Below are 26,511 nucleotides of genomic sequence, written 5' to 3'. Positions count from 1 at the left end.
AAAAAAAAGAAAAGAAATAAGAGCTCTTCAAGAAAAGGAACTGCTTACATACAATAATAGACCAGTCACGACGCAAAGTTGCAGAACAGACTGATTAGAACAGGTTGTACAAAATCAAACGTTTTCAGGTTTCGCATCATTCTGCATATTCAATTTCTTGCTCTCATCAACAGGATTGTTTTGATGTAAATGTGGAGCAGCCGATAAAGCCTTCTGGCCCTGATCAGCAGATACAGCTTTTGGACAAGTAGTGCTTACAGATTCAGACAAAGATATGGATGGCATGTTGAAACCACTCTCTCCTTCAGGCAGAGATGTCAATAATGCATTCATTGTGCCCCCCATTTGGGATAAAGAGGCACCACTTGCCTTCTCAGTTTCTGGCAAACTGGGAGGTTTAACCTTTTGTGATCCATCGGTTTTAGAAGATGGTGCATTGCCCGAATTTGATAATGGGGAAACATCTGGTTCAGAGCTTTTACTTGTTCCATCTTTTCCTCCACCTACAACATAGAGTTACAGATCAGCTTGGAGAGGAAACAAAGATGTATGCGCTACTTGACATTGATAAGGATAAATGAAACTAGTTGATCACCTATATGGGAAGCTGTGGCAGGAGATGCATTTGCACTTGAAGGCAACGAGCTTCCGGTTCCTTTTTTTATCCTTGACTGCATGGAATTCAGCACTTAAAATTCATCAGTTGTTGTGAAATGACCATCTATCTTATTTTTCCTTTTCATTTCCTTCTTGGCCTTTTTTTACATGCTCTTAATAGCCAAACAAAAAACAAAAATCTTGAACTAGCACGTGGGAGTTGTAGAAACAGAGTATCGTAAGCTAAACGCAAAATAGAATTATGTTACAGGGCTTTGGATATGTTCCCTATAGGAAAGTGTGCAAGTATCAGGTACCTGAACCTGTAAAGTTTTACTGATTCCAAATATAGTTCAGAGAAAGGCCGCTGGGTAGCCCTACCCTGTCAGCCTTAGACAGCCAGGTCAAAGAAAATAAAGGATCCATTTAACAAAGAATAGAGATTAAAAAGGAGAAAATATTGAAGTGAAGGAGCCACATCTTTCTACAGTTTATGTAATTTGGGAGGTAAGGGGAAAAGGGAAATCAAGAGGTAAGAAAAAAACCAATTTGGCTATAAGGTTAGGTAAGCGAAAAGTATTCCCTGCTGTTCGAGTTTAGACCACAATGCATAGGAGGATGTTACAGCAGAGCACCTCAAGTGTGCAGCTCTAGTTACTACACTCCTAAATCAGCAGTGATATCGTATGTCAAGGTCTTAGATTTATTGGTGATTGATGACTCACCTGAGCGCTCTAGAAATTAAACTAGACTAATTCGACAAGGATGGATGTAATACCTTGGAATTTTCTTCACAATACTTAATAGCAGCTGAGACATTTGTGCAATGGCCATGCAGAAGTGTGTAGGCCCACAAAAGTAGCTTCCGTGAAGTGTTCATATCGAGTATGTCAACTGCATCTATCCCAGGTTGGATATATGTTTCTGTAGCAAATTGAGATGGCACCATATAAAGGTTTATACCTGATGGGAGCAATGCACAAAAAGTGTCCTTATAAAAATTATAGCAAGACCTAAGCAACATAGAAGCAGTTTCCATGTCTTCATCTGCAGCTCTCTTTACTATTACATTTTTTATCTTAGACAATGAAGGGTTCCACTTCCTCTCAAGATCCTTCAAATGATTCATCTCCTCAAAAGATGAACTCCATAGTTCATCCAGTTGGAGATCAACACAAAGCAGTTGTGAATTCTCTAATCCATTAGCTGGCGAATTTGGAACTTGCACTTCACTAGAGAGTCTTGAATGCAAAGGTGTTATTAAGGCCATGCTAATTACAAGTGACCGACACCAAGCAGCAGAAACATGCTTATGAACTTTTGCGCAGTTACTATTCGACAGCTTTGGGTTCTTCAAACGCTTGCGTATCTTCTCATTTATTCCTTCAAGCGCTTCAACTTTGATATTTTGCTCTAAAGACTGGATATATCGATAAAGATATCTGCAAGGAATGTTAAAATGGTATCTGTATAAGCAAACTGCTTTGAGTTTAAGCAAACAGTGGACTTCATAGCTTCAAGGAATTTGAAACTGTATTCCACAAATGCTCATGGTATCATTTCTATTGTTCAAAGCCTGGTTAGGACTCATATGAATAAACAACAGAGACACTTCTGGGACACACTGGAAAATTCATACATTCCCAAAAGTGAAATATATAAAGTACTTGATGCAAGGACAATATCTTGATAGTACATGCAATTTTAATGAGAATATTGAGCAACTAACACATGTATAAGTGCTCACTCTATCCAGATTGTTATCAAATTACATCTATTTCTTGTAGTTCCTATTTGTGCACCAATACTTTTTTTTTTTTTTTTGAAGAAGAGCAAGTTGTGCACCACCACATTTTATAGGAACAAAGTTATACAATATTTTGATAATCCAAAAATCATTCATTAAATATCACACCAAGATGGTATCAGTACAAGAGGTAAACAATAAATATCCAAACAAATCCTTCTAACTAATGTCTCTTTTACATCAAAAACACAAATAAAACAAAATATCTTGTTTGATACTAGAACAAAATTATACCTGAACATAGTTCTTAGATAAGAGAGCAATTATTTCCTTATACCTTTGTTATTTTGCTCAGCTTACAATTGGTGTAGATCAATATTGAGACTACAAAAGAGATGGGGAAAATCCTTCTTTTTTTTTTTACCATAGAGATGGAAAACAAATATTTTCGATTGCAAATGTAAGCAAGCTGGAAACCACAGAATAACTTCAAGTTAGTACAGCACACATAAAGTTGGGGTCACTTCAAAAGAACCTACCCAAATAAACAGCTCTCCGTCAACTCTGAGCTCTTTATTTCTGGTAAGCCACAAATATCAGACCACATGGTTACCTGTTCCATGAACAGAGAGAACATTTTCTCCAGATGATGCTCACTAGAGTTGCTAGCAGCACAAGACATATGGTCAGTTTGATGAATAGATGAAATTAATGCCTTTAAGTATCGTCCCAGAGCAACTGGAATAAGATCTTCAAGGCATAAGGAGAACTGGATAAAAAATATATATATGTTAGGCAAGGGAGTTTTCATTAAATAAGAAATAGAGGTATAACTAAATTTACAAGAGTGGGTTGAGTTAATTAAATCAAAAAGAACGGCCAGAGCTTTAGGTTCCATGTTAGTATCCAACAGAACAGCCAACGACGAGAGAATTGAAAGAAAGGAGGGTCTAAATTGGTTATCATAAATAGAAAGTTTAATCAGATGATCTATAACATAAAATAAATGTTCTTCCAGGCGCTTTTTATTTTTTTTCCTGCATTATTTTTCCATGGTATTATACAAGTAAAACAACTCTCTTTGTATTTTCTACTAACTGTTATTCCAACTTATAAAGCTCTAAGATATGGCATGAGGAATGCTTTCCTATAAATAATAAAACCGAGCATTTGTGTCAGAAAATTTAGCTATTAGAAATGCTTTCTTATGGATAAATTAAATAAAGCAACCTCAAAGGGGCTTTGCTAATATGCAACCTCAGAAAGGGGCGACGCGATAAGGTTTATAAAGAAGAATATGTTTTTTTTTCATTAGGCTAATCATTAACGCTGCTAATCATTGTGAACAAAGTATACATCCAATTCATATGGCAGTACCCTCTTATCTGTCCTAAGACAGAAATAAGCCCGATCAAGGGTACATATGTCTTCTGTCTCCTCCAAAAGTTTTAAATAGAATAATATGTACTTGCGGATGCAAGTAATGAACTTCCGAGAACTTTCTGCCAAGTTAACTTCTAGGGCTCTCCTGTTCCCTGAGCAACCTTGGGTTCTGCGCCTGCAATATGAATATTAAAAACATTGATCTGCATGGCTTAACTCATCGAAATTATTAACATTCTGAATCAGATAACGAGGCAAGAAATGTGGCTCCAATACTGACGAAGTAATGGACCTCAAAAGAGATTCATCTAGGAACATGATTATAATTGACTTTGCCCGTCATTGTTACCAAGTTCACCAGGTTCAATAAATAAAATGTTTCCATTACTATATCATTTGATGATTACAACAACCTAAAACCTCACATTTCCTAACAAACATAGGCATTCATCAATTTGAACTTCAGTTCCAGTCGGTCTTCTAATTAACGTTCACATTTCCCTAAATTGTGATAGTGACATATCTTTCTCTCCTACTTGTGAGTGATATAACCTATTCTTGAGAGTCGCAACAAACTAACTTCTGCAATTGCTTACTCACCACGCCCAACAATTTGCAAAAATTGTGACATACATTTAAAGGGTCAAATCAATAGACTCAGTCCCGGCTACGCCATACGTAACTCAATCCTAATGTACGACAATACAAAGTGTGACCAATGAACTTTGTATGTCAGTCAAAAAACTGTAGGAGATCTTACAAAACGGCTGCCGTTTCAAGATCTTACTAGAAGGCAGTGGCATGGGCATCTTTGTCCCTTGATGGATGCTTACAAAAGATTACGTAGTGAAACAATATTTTAGTGGCTTGGGATGCTTCAGATGAGATAAATATTTCTTGAACACATCTTTGGTGGAAGCATTCGCAGAGTAGGGAGGTTGAGCATGCAAAGTATATGTTGTCTAAAGTGTCAAACCAAGAAGATCCCCTACAGCTTATCCACTTCCCATTTACAAACAGTCACGGGAAGAGATCGTCTCCACTCTAGATCTGTGCATGTATTTTATGGTCTACATTGATGATATAATTATCAGAGGTGATGAAGAGGGAATTACCAAGTTGAAGCATCATTTTTTTTCCAGCACTTTCAGACCAAGGACCCTGGTTAGTAGATACTTCCTATGTATGAGGTTGCTCAATCCAGATCAGGCATTTCTTGAAATTCTTAATAAGACAAGAACGATAGACTTTAGGCTCATTGATACTCTGTGGATTCAAATGTTAAGCTTCTACTACGTTACGGGGAGCCTCTTAGTGATCCTGGAAGATATAGGAGGTTGATCGGCAAGTAAATTACCTCACTGTGACTCGGCTTGACATTGGTTTCCCAGTGAGTGTCATAAGTCAATTCCTGGATTCTCTTTGTGATAGTAACTGGAATGAATTTGTTTGTATCCTTCGATACATAAAATATGTTCCAGAGAAAAGACTACTCTACGAAGGTAGAGGACATGAGCATATTGCTGGATATACTAGAGGACAGATTGGGCAGACATATGATCTCCCTCCCGATACTGCATTCTGGTTGGGAGAAATCTTTTTGTCTTGGAAAAGTAAGAACAAAACGTAATTGCAAGATCGAGCGAAGAAGCAGAATTATCGGGCTACGACAGTGGCTATATGTGAACTCATACGGATCAAGTAACTGCTAACAGAACTACAATTAGGAGAGATTGACCAAATTGAACTTGTGTGTGATAATCAGGCTACACTTTATATTGCATCAAATCCAGTGTTTTATGATAGGACCAAGCACATAGAAATTGATTGTCATTTCGTCATAGAAAAGATAATCTCAGGAGACATTGTCATAAAGTTCATGAAGTTAAATGATCAACTTGCAGATATAAACACGAGGTCTCTTACCTTTCTCAAAAGAAGGTATATATTATGTAGCAGGCTTGATACATACCATTTGTATGTGCCAACTTGAGGGGAGTATTAGGGTCTTGTGAAATAGTAACATATCAATCCAAAATCAAGTAGATTGCTTTATTTCCTGTAGTTATGTAGTTTTGATATTCATTCCTTTCTTGGAACATGTAGACTTCACTATCTAAACCCCCAATAGCTTGAGGGAATAATCAAGCAATGTTGTTTTCTCAATCTTCTCTTGCTTGTTTCATTTCTCTCAATGTATATTTTGGAATGATTTGCGAGAAAGGAACAGTAGAAAAAAACTTGTATGCACATTCAAGGCTCTTTTTACTTCCATTTATATTTTTCTTTTGGGGAAAGAAACTATCTTATTATATAGGGATAATACATAATTATCCCATTGAGGTTGTCTCACTTTACCAGTTGCACCCTCATACATTATAGGGTCCTTATGAACCCCTTTGAACTTTGAACTGGTACTATTACCCCCTTCTGAGCCCACATGGCATGGAGAGTATATATCACTTACTTAAAGAGAGTAGGGGGAATGAAAAAAGAAAATTAAAAATTTAAATTTTTGCAAGATTTTTTATTAAAAGTATATATTTTACTTTTCTTTCTTTTTTGTTTTTCTTCTCCACATTGTTTTCCTTTTTTTTCTTCTTTTCTTTCTTCTCTTCTTCCTTCTTTTAAATTACAGGTACCTCCTCCGCCAATTCACTGCCTCCATTTCCACCAAACCACCAGATTTCTTTTTTTCTTTTTTAAAAGTTACACCCCTCATATTCATCCATTAAATCACATCCACCAATACTTTGATTGTCATCATCTCCACAATATCAGTTTCAAGAAAAAGCTTAGGAAGCTTCAACCAGATAAAACACAATCTAATAGAAATCCCACAATTCTGTTTTCCAAAATAACCATCCGTTCTCAGATAAAATCTATATAGTGTGAAGAGAAGGCTGAAGGGGTTATAAAATTGTGGTTTCGATGAAAACGAGATTCCGTGGCTTTCTCGGATGAAGCAGCGGTGGAGGCATCCAGTGGCTTTCTCTGATGGAGATTGTGGATGTAGGTTTTAGATGAATAAAAAGAGGGTAAAGAAAGAGAGGAAAAGAAAAAGGATAAGAAATAATCTGAAAAAGGCCCTAAAAACTGAAAGGAAAAGAAAAAGAAAAGGAAAGAGCCAACTTCATCAAAAGAAACCCATCACAAAGCCATAGAATGAAAACAGGAGAAAGGGATATGAGATTGATGTTCCTCGAGACCACTCTCATCACTGCAAATTCAAAAATGGGAACTTGAACAAAGGAACATGATGAAGAAGGAAAATGATGAAAACAATCAAAAAAGAAAACCAAAATAATAAAAGAAAAAGAAAAATGACATGGAATTGACGCGGCAACGCATGGGATGCATTGCCTTCGCTTACATCTAGTTATCAGTATTCAGGGTGGTAATAACTTCACTTCAAATTAATTTAGGGGGGTCATAGGACCCACGCAAAGTAGAAGGGTGCATCTGACAAAGTGGGACAAGTCCAAGGGGGTAATTATGTATTATCCCTATTATATATAGACACTTGGATGGATCTTTTGGAATCTCAGGGTTGATCTTTCCAATAACTTATGTAGATGGGATGGCAATCCTTTTATACCCTATACTAAAGCTGACAACGCCTTGGTGTGATACTCAACACCAATATTTTGATTCAATTAAATAAAAGGGCCTTCCCTAAATAAAGAGAGAACAATCTAGGAGGAATCAGAAAGTGTCGTCAAAGTGACTTCTCGATGTGCTAAATGATAGGACAGAGAAGAAAATAGAAATGCATACCTTCCCTTTTTAACCATACTGTCAATCTCCCACATGTTTATTGTGAATGAAGAGCGAGCCGACTTAAAGCAGAAAGAAAGTTCCTCCTTTGCCTTCTCTAGATCCATCTTCCCACCTCTTCGATATAGGCCTTGAGCAAGCATATATCTAGCCTTATGAAAATGTTTCAGGTCACCTTCCACACATATTTCAAGGGCAGAAAGACAATCATTGTAAAGCATCTGCCACACCCCTTCAAAATGTGAATCCCCTTTTACATCATTTACAGAGTAAGCATTGGGAGTTCTATCCTCGGAGCACGTTGATTCTGAAATTGATGGGCAAACCTTACTGAGGATATCCATCACAGTATCCTGAGTCGATTCATTGAAACAGTGCGCAGCAACAACCTAAAATGCATCCGGGCACTAATTAAGTCAACAATTGTACTCCTACCACATGGAAAATGACCACTTGAAAAAGGTAATTATTTCCAAGTCTGGCCAGAGAAGGGGCATGCAGATTGTCAGGGTATGTTTTGGGAACTCTTCTGCGATGAGCTATGAAGAAAAAAAGAAAACGACGCACATGCTGCTGAAATTCATGAACCTATATAGGTTGCTGACTAGAGAAGAGCGTTATATAATACACAAACCTGAACTCTAAGCAGGCTATGTTTAGAATAATCTAGTGAAACATATTTCTGTTGCGCTTGTATATATATTTTGAAATGTGGCTTTGCTGTGTATGTCTCTCGAAATTTTACATACAACTGGAGATAGATTAGATCTATGAACAACGAAAAGAGCTAAAATTAAATTAGCTATCTTCACGACTGTCAATACACACCTGTTCGTGTCATAGTTTGCTTACATGTATAACTGTCACAATAAAAGAGGAAACAGAAAGGAGCTAAAGCAAGTTTCAGAAAAGCACCAACCTTCAAGGCCTCCTCATCTTGTTTCCTACATGTGCAAAGTAACTTCAACCGTGAAGCATGCATCCTATAGAAAGAATCTGCAGCAGATGGATTCAAAGCAATAGCTTTAGCATAGAATGAAAATGACATCTCATGTGAGTATCCAAGCTTCTCGGAAAGTTTTCCCAGATAGAATGCATGCGACCAATCCTCCCTGAAATTGCAGGCTAGGTTACATTAGATGAAGAAATAATCAAGGGATACAGAGTCGCCAAACAGACTTACTTGTGTGCAAAGGCCTTCTGAAAGTGTCTCATTGAGTTTTGACAGAACATCATCCATGCTGAATCTTTGGACGGCAAAACAGATCTTTGATCATAGATTGGTACTACATTCTGAAGACCATCATAATATACTAATGCCAATAACTCATGTATCTCAGCCTGAAAGAAGCAGGAACAATCATATGTAGACTGTGAGAACGAAATGCACTAACACACTCTTAGCTCCAACATTAACTTTTTTTATAACGTAAGGTAATTATTATTATATAAAAACTGGCAGAAGTTAATCAACATAGTCAAATGCCAAGCAAACTGAAAATTGTTAACACCTAAGTAAACATTCAAATCATTCTATATGTTTTCAGGAGTCAGGACCATCAACCAAACAAGAAAGAAAAAGAAACCTTGATACATGAAACTCGTGTAACATCGGAAGCTTCAAACTCCAATAACGGGTCTGTCCTTGATTACTCCTAGGATGGCAATAAGATCTAACAAAAGCAAAACCTTCACCCACAAGTTGTCAGAGTGAAGCAAACCTGTTGATCTGCTGTTTTGGCTAAAGCTAAAGTCATCAACAAACATCGTCTGCTCCTTCTGCGACTTGCCTCAACTCTCTCAGATAAAACAGCATTTTTCCTCCATCCCAGAACATTTATTTGCTTGCTTCCATCATTTAGCAGCAAGTCTACCTCCTGCATACCCAAAGAATGTACAAAAAACAAAGAGATTAAGTAACTACGACGCCCACGAACTCCCCACAGTATAAAACTGCCTTCAGTTAGGGAATGTATAGCCGCAACAGATAGACTGCAGAACAATCTTACCTCATCATATATATTTGCAAGTTTCTGCCAACTCTCCAAGCGTAGGAGATTGTAAATTAAATCATATTTGATGAGATTTGCATTTTGCTGCACAAATTCCTCCCCTTCTTTTGTCAGAACAAAGCCAGCCCATTTATCAGTTGCATTCATTTCTTCAGACTGAGCAAGAAGATAGTACAAATTGCTATAAACTTCCAGGTATGGCTCAGAACTGCAAACAACCAATGACAAAGATCTGTTTGAGTCCATAGTCCAAAGTACTAGTAAATTCATTTGTTCCAAAATGCTGATCCCATAACTAACATATTTACCTTCCTTTTGATGATGCTTTCTGTTGTTTGAGGCTTCCGGGATCTGATAATAATATCTTTGTCATGGATTCCAAAAAGCCACTGGATCCTGCTTCCTCAGAGAGTTTGTCTTCACACATTTCAGGACCATCTAAGAACTTGTCTATTGCATTTCCAGCTAAAACATCATCTGGTGGTTGTGGAAAGTGCTTTCGTATAGCTCTAAGGACTCTTCGGAGTTTAATGAGCCCCGTTTTCTGAAAGAAAAGCAAAATTGAGAGCTTTAAAATCATATATTATGCCTAGAGAGGAAAATATAACAATATATAACTGAAATAACACTTCTCACGGAATAAGGAATTGGAGGAAGAGGTTTGATAAGTAGGATTTGACAAAAAGAAGACATGTAGCACTTACAGAAGAAGCTTTTGCATAGGGAAGTATATACTGAAAAACGTCAGCACACTGTTCCTTAGTTTGGTAATCACCCCGGCTTGTGTTCTTATGCGCAGCTAAATCATCTTCATAAGATGCATCAGACCTTAGATTCAATCCATACAGACAGTAAAAGCACTGATCCAAAGCATTATCAATGGCAACTTCAAGCTCCTCCTTTTCATCTTCACTTAGCTCAGTTCCATCTTCGACCAATTGATCCTTTGATTTCTCCGATCTAGGGTACAAACCATCAGAGACAACACCAATATTCTTACTTTTCTCCACTTTAGTTTTCTCAACCTCCAGAGCTTTACTGGCAGAAATGGCTTCTGCACTAATCCTCTCAACAGCATCTTTATCTGAAGCAGTCGCTTCATCTCTATCTACCTGACCTGTCACATTTAGGTTGTCCAAATTTGATACATTTGATAACACTTTGATGTTGCTTCCATGAGAAAGTTGCTCAGATTTCCCTACATTATTATCATGAGAAGACTGTTCGTCACACTGAGACATTTCAAATTCCTTGCAGACAGAGTGAAAGTTAGATTTCAGTTTCATATCCAAGTTCAAGAGGTGCTTTATTGCAAGTTTTAGAAATGTTCCTTCTTCCTCTTCACCAGTTGCATTTGCACAGCAGACACCAAACTCAGCAAGCATGTCATGGATTGCCACAATCAACTCTGTCTGGCATGATAAGGTTAAAGAGATCAGCTTGTTTCTAATGAAAGATTAAGATAGAGTTAGCAAACACTGATGTTACAGCTGAAAGTCAACGGTCTAAACCCTCTAAAGAAAGAAAGATGTCTCACTTGAGCTTTTATAGGAACATTTAGGATCAAGTGTTGGAGTTTACAGAATGCAATAGCTGCATCTACAAAGTACGAGCTTTCTCTCTGTTCCCTATGATCTGAAATTCCTGGGCCAGAAAATTTCTTACAAGAATATGTGTTGGCAATGTTACACATAAACATCAGCAGCGACGACTGAATATCACTAATGACAGTCATTGGAACACCACTCTGCAAGGGAAAGATGTATCAAATTCTGCAACCTTAGCACAAAACTTATATATCAAAAGAATACACAGCAAAAACTAAATAGATGTCTGATGATCATTGCTCATTAACAAAATAAAAGTTGATCATTTCTTGGAAAACCAAAATGTGAAGCATCAGTTACATTTCATCTAATATTTGTCAACAAGAACATGGACCTTAATTGTCTATATGACCGAAGTTCAGGACGAGAAACTGCAAAAAGTCAGGTCAGATGAGAAGCATCCATCTCAACAGGAACGCGGTTTTAAATGGAGAGAGCAAGGAAATCACCAAAAACTTAAAAAAAGGGACAAAAGGTGGCAAGACCTTAGAACTAGAGTTGGAAGAAATTGCATAACAGAACAAGTCATCCTTATTTAAACTTCTCACTTTCTTTTCCTAGTTGGACAAAGGATTTTGACCAAATGAAATCCATGACAGGCTATCATAGTGGCATACTCCACCTTCCCAATCTTACAATAAGCATCATAACCATACAACTACGGCTGACTATCTAGTATGGAAAGTCAAACTATGAAAAAGAGGATAAAGTTGAACAAACAAGCAATATATGAGCGAAGTTGGTCAAAAGAATGCTTTGAGCTTTTGTAGTAATATTTGGGATCAAATGTTGAAGTTAACAGAATGCATTATCTGCATCTTCAAACTATCAATTTCTCTTTGTTTACTTTGTTCTGAAGTTCCAGGTCCAGATAGCTCTTAGAAATCTAGGTGTTAGCATTATTAAACATAAGCATCACTGGAAAACGTCATCACTACAATAATAATTATAAGCACAATGCGTAATGCTCCAATCTTCTAGTAGAATTACTTGACAACTAAATAGCCAACAAGTAGTGGATAAAGTTGCAAAGATCAATGTTATACTAAACACTATCAGCATAATTCACAAACCTGAAACACCATAAAAGCATTAAACAAACCGAACCTTGCATATTTCGAGATTGAATTCTAGAAATCCCTAAACCTTCACCAAAGTATTGTTCTCTAGGCAGTTACACCAGTTCAAGCTTTAAAAGTAAGCTAAAGGCAGCAAGTAAATGTTCAACTACATGTGGAGTGGTGCAGAAAGCGATACAAAATCAGTATTACAATGTTTTTCTAGTGCCCCCAATATGTGAGGTCAACACCCCTAGCTCATTGACAGTGAGGAACTTGTCGCAAGCTAGACTTTTGAATTCTCTATCTTCTCTCTCTCTCTCTCTTTTTTTTTTTTTTTTTGGGGGGGGGGGGGGTCCAGGTTGAAACCAGGAAAAGCCAATGGGCACGTTTATTTCAATACTTCCCATAAAAAGTTCACTCTATGGGGAATCTTAGTAGTCCAATTGTTGGCTACCTAAACTTCCACTTCGCTGGTGAGGGTTCGATTCCCCATCTTGTAATCCCCTCCCCAATTTCCCCTCCCCCCCCTATATATAATTTAAAAAAAGGGTTCATTCTCTGTATGTTTGGTCTAAGATTGATAGTGATATAGCATCTTTTATAAAAATAAAAAAAATTAAAGATCAACGCATCTGCAACAATGAAGAAAAGACGCCCCAAAAACTCTTAAGATAAAACTGACATACAGAGCTTTCAGAAGGGTTACTGATGCTCTTTATCCTTGACGCACACTGAGATATTGCCTTCACTTCTTGAGCAACCAAGTTCCAGAGGTCACTTGGGATTTCTTTTGACTCTGAGTCAGAGACAGATAACATTTTTGAATCTTTCATCTGGTTAGAAAGCTGATATTCTTCCTCACTAGCAGCAGTAATGAGCACCTGCAACTTCCTTTTATGGCAATTTAAATAGACCTCAATGTCCAATGGCTCCGTCTCCTCACATCCTTTTATTAAAATATCTAAGGCAGACAGTTCAATTGAAGTTAGCCCTCTCTCTGTATGATTGGTGACACGTAATGATTCAGCACGGACCTCTTTTGAGGAAAAGAGAAGAGGAGCAAGTGTCTTCACACACTCAGAGTGCAGATTTTTATCAACTAACTGATGGATACCATCCTTCATTAGAAAATCAACGTCCAGTAGATGAATCTCATGGAGGATTCTATCGACAGTCAGCCTCTTATACGATTTTAAGTGGGACAATGAAACGAAGTCATTTTTGCTTTCCTTATTTGTCAAAAGCTCCATTGAAATAGAGAACTCTTCTCGAGCTCTCGCTTTGTCACCGTCTGATATAGACAATTGCCCACTTAACCAAAAAAAGCGAACCCAAAACCCATGATTTTTACTAATTTGAGGATATCCACTATGACCATTATTCTGACAATGCTCCCTCATTGAAGAGCTTTCTTTCCTGCCAATAATGTGGAATGGACAGTCCAAAGCGACGCATTCAATTATTTTGCATAGATGATATGAAGCCTCTGACATCAAGCTAGACTTTTTTGAAGTGTCAGAAGAACATAAACCAAAATCATAATATAACTCAGCAAGAAACAAATTGCACTCAGGAGTTCTCTCCTGGCCCCAAAACCTTATCACCTTCTCCAGATCTAAAAATTTAGACATGCTATCCTGATACAAAATGCCTCGGTTGGCAACTTCTTCCAGGAGCATGTGACCCAAGTGGTAAGCACCGTGATTTCTTGTCGATTTCAGGACAAATTCAACAACATCACTACATTCTGTATCCGGTGAATTAGGAAGATCCTCAGCTTTGTCTGCAAATCCTGCTTGATTCACAAGATAGGGTCCTAGAAATTGCATTACAACTTTAGCAAGGTCCCTGTTGGTCTCAAAATCTAATTCTTCTTTGTCTGGTTTACGAGTCCTGAGCCTTTCCAGGCGGCTGCTTCGTCTTTCTTGAGGTTGTTCTCCACAAATACTTGATTGTTTTTCTCTACCAGCACTACCTTTCTCAGACTTGTAAGCCACAACGCAAATGCTTTCAGCAGCTGTGGAGACTGAAGTAGTTTTCCTTTCGGAAGGATCCTTAGATTTTCCTGGTATGTTGGACAATTTAATGCTTACTGTAACATCACCAGATATGTTTTTCCCTAGTCCAAGTTCAGAACTAGATTCAATTGATGGATGTAAAATTTTCAAGAGTTCACTGGCAAGAGCTGTCCAGGAAACATCTGGAAGGCAGAACTCCAAACTTTGCTTCAACTTTTTGGAAACAGGTTCCTCATAAAGGTCATCACCTGCAGCTTTTCTCTTCTCTGGGAATTTCAGCCGCATATGTTTAGGTTCTAGCTTGTCTATCCCTCGTGGGGCAAATGGAATTGGTTCAGACTCTTCAATAGTTCTTTTAACATGCAAAGCTCGAGAATGGGAAGGCCAATGTCTTAGAATTAGTTCAGCGACTGAAAGGCAGGCAACCTCATCACCTATAGCAATAAGCACTTCTAAAAGTTTTTCCATACAATTCCCTGCATATTATTCAAGAAGAAGCAGCGGATGAAGGAATAATAAGATTACCTCTGTCATAAGCTGAATATGTTGGCTCTTTTAACATTCAATATCATGTAACAGGAAAAGCTTATTTAAGGAAGCTTATAAGAACTTAAACATGATATAAAATGCTCACAGTTATTGGGACTGCAATATAACCCTTGCTCAAATGCCCAGCGGGAAATGCTCAACGATCCCATTGAGCATGCTAAAGTTCCCAGCTTATTCCAGACAACAGCATCCTTATTATCAATCTCTACAGATTGAAGATAGCATTGCAAAGCATCTTTGTAGTAAGGAGCACCTTGTTGTAGAAAAACATTGGCAAGATTCTTCAGTGCCAAAAATCTGCAGAAATGTGAATGAGTACAGTTACCCAGCATCAGAAATATATGTTTATACAAATATTGACAATTAGAAGTGGAGAAGGGTTGGGGGAAGGCCCATTATCCACCGAGTTACGAACCGTGTACCACTATTCCTTGGGGATTTCTCGGTTATCAAAACAAAAAAGAAATTGTCAATAAGTAGTCAATTATTTGAGGCTTTTATAGGGCAACTATCTTAGTTTATTAACATCCACAATCAACCATGAAACTGATTTTATTTGGAGGATTGAAGGCCATAATTGAATCTTAAAGCGAACATAGAAGGTAAGAGCAATAAATGCGCTTTAGTTTTAGATGCACAGGAAAATTAAATGGGAAAATGTTCTATAGCCAGATAGAAGATATGGTAGTCCACTTGCTATTCTAGACTATTAGAGAAGTAGGAGCCAAGAACAAGCACGACAAGAATTACAATACAATTGGAACCAGCAGTTCAAGTGAGAAGTTAGGCCTCAAAACACACCTGAGCTGCAAAAGATGACCATCACTAGAATTACTAACCACCTAGAATGTCAACAAGGGAAAAAAAATAAAATAATCATCAGCATGGTTGTATTACCTTATCAAGAAAAAAAATCATCAGTAAGGATGTAGCAGAAAAGATGGTGATTCCAAGGTAACCATCACCATTTTACCTGAGAGTTTGCGACCAAAGGATCCTTTAACACAGCCTCCAAAAGCTCACGAGCTTTTTTATAGTCTTTAGCTTCCAGTTTCAAAAGTCCTTCATGGTAAGTTTGTGACAAATGAAATTCCTGGAAAAACCAAGTTATCATAAATCCATTGTAAAAAGACGAAAATCGAAATAGTGCCATGCTTGCTCTTCATCACAGTAACACAATAAAAGTTCGTAACAAAAAAACTCATCCATATAAGAAACAAGTGATCACAATATTGCATGCATAGTAGATAGAATAGCCGACTTTTTAACGAAAATGGAAAAAGAAAAAAGAGAGATGCGTTATAATCAACTAAAAATTTAGTAGAAAAAACTTTTTCCTTTTAGATCTAAAGCTTGCAAAATTAGGGTACTTTAACACAAGGTGCTCTTTACTATTAATTCTTGAATCTCAACAACTAAGCAGACTATTTTTTGCTGCATTCTAAGGACTAATATTTGTTTCTTACAGAGAAGTCCCCTTTAATCTCAGACACCAATTGCACCACCAACAACATGTGTAAATTACACACACACACACACACACAAAAAAAAAAAAAAAAAAACCAACAAAGAAACTTGAGCTGGAGTTTACCTGGGCTTCTTTGGTTGGGGCTAAAGGTTCCCATTGGCTTTTTGAGTCTGTATCATTGATAGCTGCAATTGAAAACTGAAACCCCAAATTTTGAAAAAAGCAAAAAAAGAATCAGAGAGACACAGTTGAAGATGATCAAAAATATACTGCGAGAAGTTAAAATATTTGAATTTTATTACGCTCTAGCTTACCATTGTAGCAAACAACTATGAGCCGAGTTGAACTCTAACGGATTTTCTCCATTCAAGAAATTGGGCGGGCGAACTTTCTGTTAATAATATTAGCAGTTTTCAGTGTTAAATCCTTCGTTCTCTGTGCGTCGAATTGTTTTCGATTCATGAATGTTTGCTAAATCGTTGTTTTGCCCCCAAAGTTTGGGTAAATACGATATTGTCCCGAAAATATTTGGAAATTTAAACCGAATTACACTTAATAAAGAGTGTGTTTGCCTGTTTGGTATATTTTTCAATTTTTTCATGTTTGGTTGGCTTAAATGTTTTAGGAAAATATTTTACTCGTGAACTCATTTTTCTTTAATTGGAGGAAAAAATATTTTTCAAAACTCTTCTCACCCTTTTCCCCATCCCCGCAAGCCCACCTCCCCACCTCACCTACCTACCCCAACCCCTCGCCCTACCCCTCTCGCCCTCTATCCCACCTTAAATAAAAATATTATTAATAGTACTTTCTTTTATATCATGAAAAGAAAATACTCATTTGTTGAAATGAAAAAAATCTATCTATAATATGAAAATAAAGTACTATTAATAATAAAAAATATTTTCTTTCATTTCAATTAATGATGTAGTAAAGAGTATTTTCTTTCAGTTCAACAAAAAAAGTATTTTTTTTTTCATGATGTAGAAAAAGTATTTTTTTCATTTCAACAAAAAAAGTATTCTTTTTTCATGATGTGGAAAAAGTATTTTTTTTCATTTCAACAAAATGAATATTTTCTTTTCATGATGTAGAAAAAATATTTTCTTTTATTACAATAAAATGAGTACTTTATTTTTATGTTGTACAAAGAGTACTTTCTTTCAACCAAAAAAAAGTATTTTCCTTTTAGTTATGGAGCACAAATTTCAACGTTGTTTTTATGTAAAAAAGTAAAGTCCTGAAAACGTTGGGTATTAGGAGGGGAGGGAGAGCAAGGAAACATGAGAATTTGGGGGAAGGGGGTGAGGATAGTAGCATTATCCTAAAAAAAATATTTTCTACTCTCTAACTAAAAGTTAGAAAAAAAAAATTTCACTCACCAACCAAACAATAGAAAATAAGTGATAAAGCTATTGTTTTCATGAAAAATATTTTCTTTCGTACCAAACACACCCAAAGCCTTTTACATTTCCCAACTTTGATGGATAAAACAACATTTTTTATGGTAAAAGCTTATCTGCACTTGTAAAGTTTTCTGAAATTTCATTTGTATAAATGTCGACTTCAGGACACAATCATGAAGTTTTATTTGAAATTGTATGATCAATTTGAACCACTATATTGTATGTTTAAGTTATTGGTTTTTTTTAGTCACTTTGCAAAGGCTGGTTATATTTGAACTAGCAATCTAAAAGTGATTATTTTATCATTTTTACTTTATTCTATTACAATATGATTATTATTTAAAGAGTCAAAAACTTTTTGTCTTTCATGATGTTTTTTAAATAGAATATTCAACCCGGATAATCTTAATAATTCATGGCATTCCCTTTCTCACCAGTGACAAAATATTCGAGGTCCCAAAGACACCAAAAACATAAAACCTGAGTTTGCAAAATCAATTATGCGAAAACTCAAACAAACGCACTTGTGTTTCTTTATTCCTTGATACCTAACACACTCAACCAAGGGTCTATCGGAAACAACTCCTCTATCTTTACAAGATAGGGATAAGACTCTTGTACTCTTGTGTAATTACACTGGACTTGGTGTTGTTGTACTTGTACCTAACACACCCAAAGTCTTCTTGAGTTAATTTTATAGAAAAATACACACCACCCTTTCTAAATCCCTATGGAATTACACTGAATTTATTGTTGTTGCACTTGTATCCAACACACTCAAAGTCTTCTTGAGTTAATTTCAGAGCAGAAAGAAGTATAGCATATCATTAGTCTTATCATATGCACTCTTGGAAAAAAGTGAGTTATCTTATTGAAAGGGACAATAGACAATAATTTGCTTTAGAATAATTTCTTTATTTACTTGTTTCAGAATAATTATTATTGGCAGTTTGATAGGATCTTGTGATTTTCAGGACTTAACCCAGAAAATGTAAAAACATACTAGGTGACATGACATCCCCATTGAATGACAAGAAGTTGCACATAGAATCACAAACGCACTTTTCCATCTCTTCAACTAAACAAAATTAACTTCATACTCCAACAAAATAGAAACAAATATCTGTCTATACATTCAACTATTCAACTATTCAACTACTACTATCATCTTTCAGTTTTTTCTTGTTCATTCCACTAATAAGCAAATTATGAAATAGGAAATGAAAACAAAATCTTGGACAAAAGAATTTCTACAAGTAGTGAATCAACAACTGTGACCACGCAATCTCTAGAACGTTTGGATCCTTCAATTTCAATCATGAACTGGCAATAGTGATGCCGCTGCTCTTTTCAATGCTTCACTGGCTTTCACCAGATCGGATTCTGTATGAGCTGCCGAGACAAATAATCTAATTCCAACTGGCAGCTTACATTTATCAAGAGTTGATCTCTTTGAAGTCACAATAAAGACAGAATCTTCCTTTAACACCTACAGAGTATAAGATGTTGCACGAAAACAAACTCGTGAGATAACTCTAGATGATGATGAGTTCAGAATTAGATGGCAAAGGTAACGAGCATTAAGCAAAATAACTTACATGATCAGCTATATCTTCAAGCACTTGTAAATCACCCTTTGAAGTACCAATGGACTTCTTTAATGTAAGAAATATAATAGGGGAGAGCGGATCACTGACTAATTCTAAGCCTTTTATATCTGATAAACCTGCAGTTGTACCAAGAAAAAAAGAGTTTCTTCAGACTCACTTAATGGGGATAAGGGAGAAGGAAAAGGTAATCGGTACGGGACAAAGACCTTTAGTCAGCGTAGCAATATTTTGCCTCAGTTTGACAAGAAGTTCAGGTTTTTCTTCCACGATATCAATAGCCTTAATCGCAGCACTTGCTAAGTAAGGAGGCAGTGAAGCAGAGAAGACATAACCAGAACTACTGAGGCGCTGCCAACGTAAGCAAAGTAAACCATCAATAAAAGATGGGTGGAAATATAAAGAGATACAAGTGCAAGAAATGAAAGTCATGAAAATGCAATTATCGAGAATAGAAGATAAACTAGTTGTACCTGGTGATCAATGACTCTAGCATTCCCTGTGCAAAAGCCACCTTCTGTGGCCAATGCATGTCCCATTGCCGCAGTTATTATATCTATCCTGTCAGCCTGCAATTGGATGATCCCGTAAGAGGATGTACACAGAGATACAAAAATTAATTAACCAAATATTATGATGAACATACCGGAACTTTACAATGTTCAGTTAGACCTCTACCAGAACTGCCAAGCACACCAATGGAATTGCTTTCATCCAACAACACACGGAATCGATATTTTTCCTTCAACTTGATGATTTCATCTAAAGGAGCTACTTTGCCAGAATTCTGCAAATTACAGTCATAAATGAAATCTGGCATTGCAAAGCACAATTTCCCTTAGTAGAAAGTGCACTGACTAGAGGGGAAAAAAAAGAGAACTGCGCTGAGTATTAATAGGCAGCCACTAAACTATGAAGCAACAAGTTGGTTATGCCCATAAAGAAAATCTTTTGTCAATGATAAGGTGGACATCAGGAATACAATGTGCAACCCACAAACCATCGTACTTGATGAATTACTTCCTTGCAGAACCTTGAAAATGATTTAGAACACCGTGGCCCCTCAAAAAGTTATCCAATTAATTCAAAGAAATTTCTGAACAATATAATTGGACTTGGTATCCGGACCAGTTTGAATGAAGCTCATTATTTACATATGTGGTATGCCTAGAGCTAACCTCTCCCATGTCTTTACTAATAACTTCCCCTTCAACTACCACCCGAAAAAAAGAAATCAGAGTTACTCTTTCGTATCAGGTATTTCCATTAACATAAACAGTTGATACCTGATACACAGCTTCAACAACGATATAGCGCCGTAACTTCTTAGCTTGTTTGTTTTCTTGGGTTACTTTCTCCAAAGTATTTCGCAAGGACTCCATATTGTTATGCTTAAAGTATATGATGGTACTTCTAGAGAGCTGGAGGCCATTCTGGATTCCCCAGTGAACACCTTCATCCCTACAGGAGCAAAGAAAGATCACAGGAACAATGTCAATAATAGCGAGATTTGATGACAAGTGGCAGTCTTAGGGTTATTTATTATGATAATCAGAACTGATACTAGCCAAGGGGAAACCAATAATTTTTTGACACAGCTAAAATTAAGTTCAAGGGAGTATTGCATACATTTTAGAACTGAGGGGTATTAGGTGTCACAACCTAAAAAGTAAATAGCTGAGAGGAGGGAAAGTGTATTACCACAACCTCCTTCCCCCACTCCCTCTCCTAAAAGTAAAAGGGAACAGAAAAATAACTTGCCAAGCAATTTTTAAGGACTCCACGAGCTAATCTACATATGCATAACATGGTAAGTGCATTAGTAAGGAGTTTTACAAGCTAAAATCAATTTTGTAGCTGAACAGTGAATAGACTGAATGAATCAATTATGTTTCTAAGTAATTGATTGTGCAAATTCTTGAGAAAGCACTTTTAACAAATTAAACAGTTCCCAAAGAGTAGCAAGATGAGCTCATACATTTCGAATAAGTTGAGCTACGGACGAAATGCAACATGAGTCAACATAGAAGCTTTTGTGTCAGCATAAAGCAAAAAGATACTTTGACTCTCTTTATTCATATCGCAGTGACGCGTCATGTAATATCAAAGAATCAAAAAGTTACAAGAGAAGCTTAAAAAATTCCACACTTATGTAATATAACCCTCATCTTGTATGCATAGCCCACACTTATGCCTTTGGTTCTTGCAATACTTCAGCAAAATCAATGTAATTTCAACATCTTTTCACACTAAAACCTTGGACTACAGATAAAGCGTTCAATAACTAAAGAATGTAAATACTCACGCAATAACAACATCTCCCTTTTTGCAAAATGCTGGAATTGCACTGAACATCGTAGAAAGTCCATAGGAGTAGAGTATAGAGTCTGGAGTTCCCAGAAACTTTGCTATTCTAGCCTCACAATCAAGGTGGACATCTGCAAATTGTAGAATATTCAGATTGATATTTAATGAGAATGAAGAAGGAGAAGAGTGCAACAAAACCATAGAATAGTAAGTAGATACAAATGATCAAATTATACCAATTGTGCCATAGAATCCCCGGGGACCACAAGAACCTACACCATACTTCTCTAGAGCTGAAGTACAAGTCTCCTGTCATTCAACATTAGTAGAATTTTCTGTTATACTAAAGAACTAAAGCAAAATCCCTGTTAAATAAGTAATGAAGAAAACCTTACTAGTAATTCTTTGCTTCCTAATAATCCAAGGTAATTTGCTGAAGTGAAGTTCACTACGTCTTTCCCATTAACTATAGTATGAGGCCCTGCAGCACTGAACAAACACAAGGTATGAGAAGCAATACATCTAGCTATTCATTCCTAAAAGTTTGATAACTTTAGCATCTGAATCATGAACTTGAACATTAGCAGAACAAAAGCTCTTCTAACAATAAATACGGCTTCAATGCAGCTTAGTAACATCGCTTATCAGCTCATAACTTAAAGACGCTGTTTACAACTTGTAGCATATCTGAGCCATCGTACTAAGTCTCTACATAAAACCTCCAAAAACTAGTATTCATAATTTTGGCATTTTAGTCTGACATGCTAAATGTATATGATATTGATACCATGTTGGAGTTCCTTGGTTCCCTATATTTGTCTTTCATCTCGGGGGAAATACGATCGGGAGGAGCTAATTAAAACCCCTCCGGTAAAATAAGAACAGCCCCCACGTTCAACCCCCCCCTTTTCCAAAAAAAAAAAACATTAGCAAGAACTTGTTTCAGTTGCATATCATAAGGAATTCGAACAAAATCTCTGAGAACAATGAAAACAAAAAAAGATATCTCGGTAACGAAAACTATAGGGGGCTGTATTGGCGAGATCCAACGGTGACAGCTGCCCAAAAGAAAAACCACCTGAGGCAGCTAAGCTTTTGCAAAGCATATTCAGCACCATCTCAATGCTGTTTCATGAATAAAATAACCTTTACGTTTAAAAAAAAATAGTTGAATCTAGCAAGCAAGAGCGCAGCATAACAGTTTTAATGGCTTTTATCCTTTAGATAGCCATCTAATAATCAATCAATACAAGAATAAAACCAAAACAAATACTAAAACTGGTTCTCTAAATGTAATCTACTTTAAAAAAGATGTAAAGCTGGGGAGAACGGTGCAGAGAACAGAAAAAATATCATTAAAGAGAATGCAAAACATTTATAGAGTTGCCTTTTCTGTCATGTACATCTGGTAGAAATTTCTAACTCTCTGAATGCATACAGTTGAATAAAAGAAAGAGTAACCTGACTGAAATTATCTGAACAAAATGCAATTTTATTTTTACAAAGCTGAACAAAATACAAGCTTCAGACTGTCTAAAACAAGGAAAAGAGAAACAGCTTTTCCACCTTTCCAAAACCGGAGGTTCATGTTTCATCTCATCAGTGATGGAAGGGATAAGTGGTTCTGGGGCCCATTCTTCACATAACTCATCAATTTCCTGAAAATAGTAAAGGTATTCATCACCTTGATTGAAGTTTGCAGGAATTCTGTTCTTGCAATTTTATTTTTTGCTTTCATATAAAAGGTGCTAGCCGGGGACCGAGGGACACTGCATGATTCTCTTGACTCTCATTTTGATGAATATGGGTTTTTCACGTGAAGCGAAAAAAAAGGAAAACGATGGTTAAACAAAATTGGAAGGACTCCTTATTTTGAAGGGTTAATTGAAAGGACTCCTTATGCATATCTTCAACATAGATGCTTCTGAAGCATGTTTATCCCTGTCTTGAGCCTAAATGCTAAGTGATATTTAACTGCAAAAATTATACCAGCAACACGCATTGAAGCTACTAAAGACAGCCAGACATAAGGTGGTTTCTTTGAACAATGAGAAGACATAATATTCACAGAGCCATTGACAGTTGAAAATGCAGATCTCTCACAAACCTTCTTTGTCAATGGTCTTTTAGGTGGTTTGTAACTCTTCTGAGACATTAGGAAGACAATGACCACCAGGAGAAGACCTTCCACAAATAGATGTCCTACAGGAAAAACAGCAAAACATTAGCCAATGCACAACACAGAATCTAAAAACAAAGAGGTGATTACCATCCAAAGAATGAAGAGACTACCTCCAATGTTGACCTCAAATATCACAGCTCTTGCGAATGGAACCTCAAAGGCTGATGTCACCCAATCGGATGTAGCTCTCACTGTATTTGCCAGTATAGAAACTGCTGAATCCATTATCTACAAACTTGGAAAATACAGACGATGGTGACAAACTTACCCACAGAAAAAAAAAATTGTTTTAGGATGGTTTATTTACCACATTCCCTCCACTTTGCAATGCTCAAGAGATGTAAATTAGAACCAAAATAACAAGGTACTGATGAGGTTGATTGGGAAAAAAAATTACCTCTAGTAAGAGAATTTAAGCAGTATAGCACCAAGAATATAGAGCACAAATAATAACGATGATTTTTATACACAGGAAATCTTCTCGTTTTTTTTTTTTTTTTGGATAAATGGATCATTTACACAAATATCTTTTTTTCTTTTGGGAAGTCACTCATTTACACAAAAATTTTATACTGCAAGTGTTCCCTGTTTTTATGATATAGCACTGAAATAACTTCTTCTCACTCTCCACCAGCAACTTTGCTCTGAGAGAGTTTACACTGATGTCAACTTGAGTATTTGATGAATTTGAATCCAGTAAACATGTCGATCTAAGATGACCATGCAAATGGTAGATACTTTATCATTCAAATATTGAAGTACCAAAATATCTCAATTTGTATTCTTTCAACTTTTTATATGTAGAGCATAGGACTTCTCTATGTAGAACATATTATTCATTTTTTCATACATCTAATGTATTTAATTCCCCGCATTATTATGCAAGTCTTGGTATTATTACTTATGCAGGATGACGATCATATCATAGAACAAAGAATAACCAAATCAACCAAGTTGAACCACTGCTCATTTACACAAACTGATAATCTACACATTCCCATAACAAATAAGCAAATTCATAGTTTTGAGACTGAAGATTAAGATAACTGTGATTATTCCAACTATATTCGGCAAGCAGCATGAAGATTGACAGGCAATACTCCTCCTGTTTTTATTTTTTAAATCCTGCTCATGGATAAAAAGATATCACTAAACAAAAAGGAAAATGAACTTGGGAATACACATATTTGACAAGAATTCATTATAAAAGTAAATCACCTAAAGTAAGCTAAGAACCAAAAAACTTAAACAAATTTGCAAGTAATGCGGATTGATTGATCCTCTTCACAGTCAGTAGACTCGCGAATTCATCTATGTAACTCATTAATGATTATGCACTATGCAGATCCTTCATTGTACATTTGATCACTTAAAAGCTACGTTGCGCGGACTCTCCAAAATGATGCCGCACCCGTGTCGGATCCTCCAAAAATACTATTTTTGGAGGATCCGACATGCACCCGACAACATTTTCGGAGAGTCCGAGCAACATAGCTTAAAAGTGTTGATAAACCTCAACTTGAGATCTAAAGATAGAATTGAAGGAAAGAAAAGTCTTTTTTTCTGCATAAGTTGAGAAAAAAGACATGGAGTACAAAAACAAACATATGAAGGAATTCCTCAGAAGATCAAAATTAAATCTTAGTACCTATTATTCAAGAACTCAGTCTCATTCATAAATTGAGCTCAAATTCTAACCTGGGTGTCCCATTCTTCACTCTCTTCCTATATTTACATTACCAATAGAACTTTAAAAGAAAAGAAAGATCAAAGCTTTGAAGAATTTCAGTTTTGTAATAATCCTCACCTAAGAAGCTGACAGATGAGATCCTGCAATATTGAAAATCTCTCGAAGCAGATCCTTATAAAATGGAATTGAAAATTTCTAAAATCAATGAAAGATTAGAACCCAGTAATAAGGAAACAAGCAGGCGGCTTTATTAGTTGAGGAAGGAAAGAACCGGGAAATGTGAGGGACAGAAATCCTATGGGAGAAGCGAGAAAGCTTTGAGGGAAACGATGGTCAAACGTTTTTGACATGTCAAAGGTGGCAATTTGCCAATTTGAGCATATCGTTATGTCAGTGTTGTGCCCTTGAATTTTCTTTGGCTTAACTCTACTTCACCACCATTGGTTCTACAATTATAATGCAAAGCTAATTCTTGCGATCAATAATAGTAATAAAGAGACTATTATTTTATGGTATGGAGTGAATAATCTATACATACATTAAAAACACGAAAACTCTTAGCGAAATATCTTTTTTTATCCTCTAAAGATAGAGTTCATACTAGATAAAATAGTCATTTAATTATTTTCCTTAAAATTTGATCTTTAAAATCAACTAAAAATACATTTATTAAATACTTCCTTATTTTAATTATATACAAAATCCTAAATATTAGGACTCTCCTTAAATCCTTCAAAGTTTCCAAGTTTTTCTTCTTAACCATGTTAAGAACCGTACGTTAGGCAATATTTTTCCAAGTCTTTGGCCATTTTATTTTGATAAAAAATAATTTAATCATATTTAGTATCAAACTTAGATAGTTAAATATAATAAAATTCCATCTTTAGCCAAATGCCCGTCAGGCATATTTATTTTTCAAGTCTTTACCCTTTTGTTTTATTATAAATAATATAAATTATGCTTGAACTTAAATAGTTAATTTGATCTTTAGGCAAATTCAAATTATACGTAAGTTTTATACTATTTTAGTCTATTTCTGTTACTTATCGGCTAATTTGATAACCAAAAGCGAAAAAATAGGCGAAATAAGTTTTTTAACA

At 36.1% G+C, this 26,511-nt stretch overlaps 2 protein-coding genes across 7 annotated transcripts; both read right to left on the bottom strand.

Moving 5' to 3' along the window:
- Positions 1–26: 26 nt before the first annotated feature.
- Positions 27–16,657, bottom strand: LOC104210251 (calcineurin-binding protein 1). 2 transcript variants are annotated; one of them, XM_009759111.2, is made up of 19 exons: positions 16,534–16,656; positions 16,343–16,417; positions 15,725–15,844; positions 15,553–15,593; positions 14,837–15,048; positions 12,871–14,678; positions 11,054–11,263; positions 10,221–10,928; positions 9,825–10,060; positions 9,514–9,724; positions 9,226–9,381; positions 8,688–8,845; positions 8,424–8,616; positions 7,505–7,893; positions 3,722–3,902; positions 2,884–3,113; positions 1,376–2,039; positions 596–671; positions 27–503 (listed from the first exon to the last, which is right to left on the bottom strand). In XM_009759111.2, exons 1-19 carry the CDS (start codon positions 16,534–16,536, stop codon positions 115–117), a joined length of 6,060 nt encoding a protein of 2,019 aa, XP_009757413.1. In that variant the 5' UTR covers positions 16,537–16,656; the 3' UTR covers positions 27–114. The 2 variants fall into 2 exon arrangements, 1 of the variants encoding a protein (XP_009757413.1); XR_011401908.1 differs by lacking the exon at positions 27–503 and having other exon boundaries at positions 1,376–1,521; positions 1,611–2,039; positions 16,534–16,657.
- Positions 16,658–18,670: 2,013 nt separating this feature from the next.
- Positions 18,671–25,823, bottom strand: LOC104210236 (long chain base biosynthesis protein 1-like). 5 transcript variants are annotated; one of them, XM_009759095.2, is made up of 14 exons: positions 25,529–25,823; positions 25,370–25,446; positions 23,832–23,956; positions 23,647–23,741; positions 23,106–23,197; positions 21,935–22,028; positions 21,776–21,848; positions 21,538–21,670; positions 20,519–20,693; positions 19,879–20,019; positions 19,706–19,801; positions 19,442–19,583; positions 19,224–19,351; positions 18,671–19,114 (listed from the first exon to the last, which is right to left on the bottom strand). In XM_009759095.2, exons 3-14 carry the CDS (start codon positions 23,944–23,946, stop codon positions 18,938–18,940), a joined length of 1,461 nt encoding a protein of 486 aa, XP_009757397.1. In that variant the 5' UTR covers positions 23,947–23,956; positions 25,370–25,446; positions 25,529–25,823; the 3' UTR covers positions 18,671–18,937. The 5 variants fall into 5 exon arrangements, with proteins under 5 accessions (XP_009757397.1, XP_009757401.1, XP_070009823.1 ...); XM_009759099.2 differs by having other exon boundaries at positions 23,832–23,949; XM_070153722.1 differs by having other exon boundaries at positions 23,832–23,949; positions 25,420–25,446.
- Positions 25,824–26,511: the final 688 nt, after the last annotated feature.

This window comes from Nicotiana sylvestris, chromosome 8 (genome assembly GCF_000393655.2).
Source record: "Nicotiana sylvestris chromosome 8, ASM39365v2, whole genome shotgun sequence".
Classification (NCBI taxonomy): Eukaryota; Viridiplantae; Streptophyta; class Magnoliopsida; order Solanales; family Solanaceae; genus Nicotiana; species Nicotiana sylvestris.
The sequence above is the reverse complement of the archived record's forward strand: the minus strand, read 5'-3'. Positions and strand labels throughout refer to the sequence as shown.

Excerpts from the sequence above, each read along its gene's own strand:
- LOC104210251 (XM_009759111.2), bottom strand. Across the intron at positions 11,264-12,870 it reads GTAACCCTTCTGAAAGCTCT|AGTGGTGTTCCAATGACTGT; the intron begins GTATGTCAGTTT and ends TTTCCCTTGCAG. Across the intron at positions 9,382-9,513 it reads TTGCAAATATATATGATGAG|GAGGTAGACTTGCTGCTAAA; the intron begins GTAAGATTGTTC and ends TTGGGTATGCAG.
- LOC104210236 (XM_009759095.2), bottom strand. The coding sequence starts at position 23,946 with ATGGATTCAGCAGTTTCTATACTGGCAAATACAGTGAGAGCTACATCC. Across the intron at positions 20,694-21,537 it reads AAGGGAGATGTTGTTATTGC|GGATGAAGGTGTTCACTGGG; the intron begins GTGAGTATTTAC and ends TTGCTCCTGTAG. Across the intron at positions 19,352-19,441 it reads TATTGCTACGCTGACTAAAG|GTTTATCAGATATAAAAGGC; the intron begins GTCTTTGTCCCG and ends GTACAACTGCAG.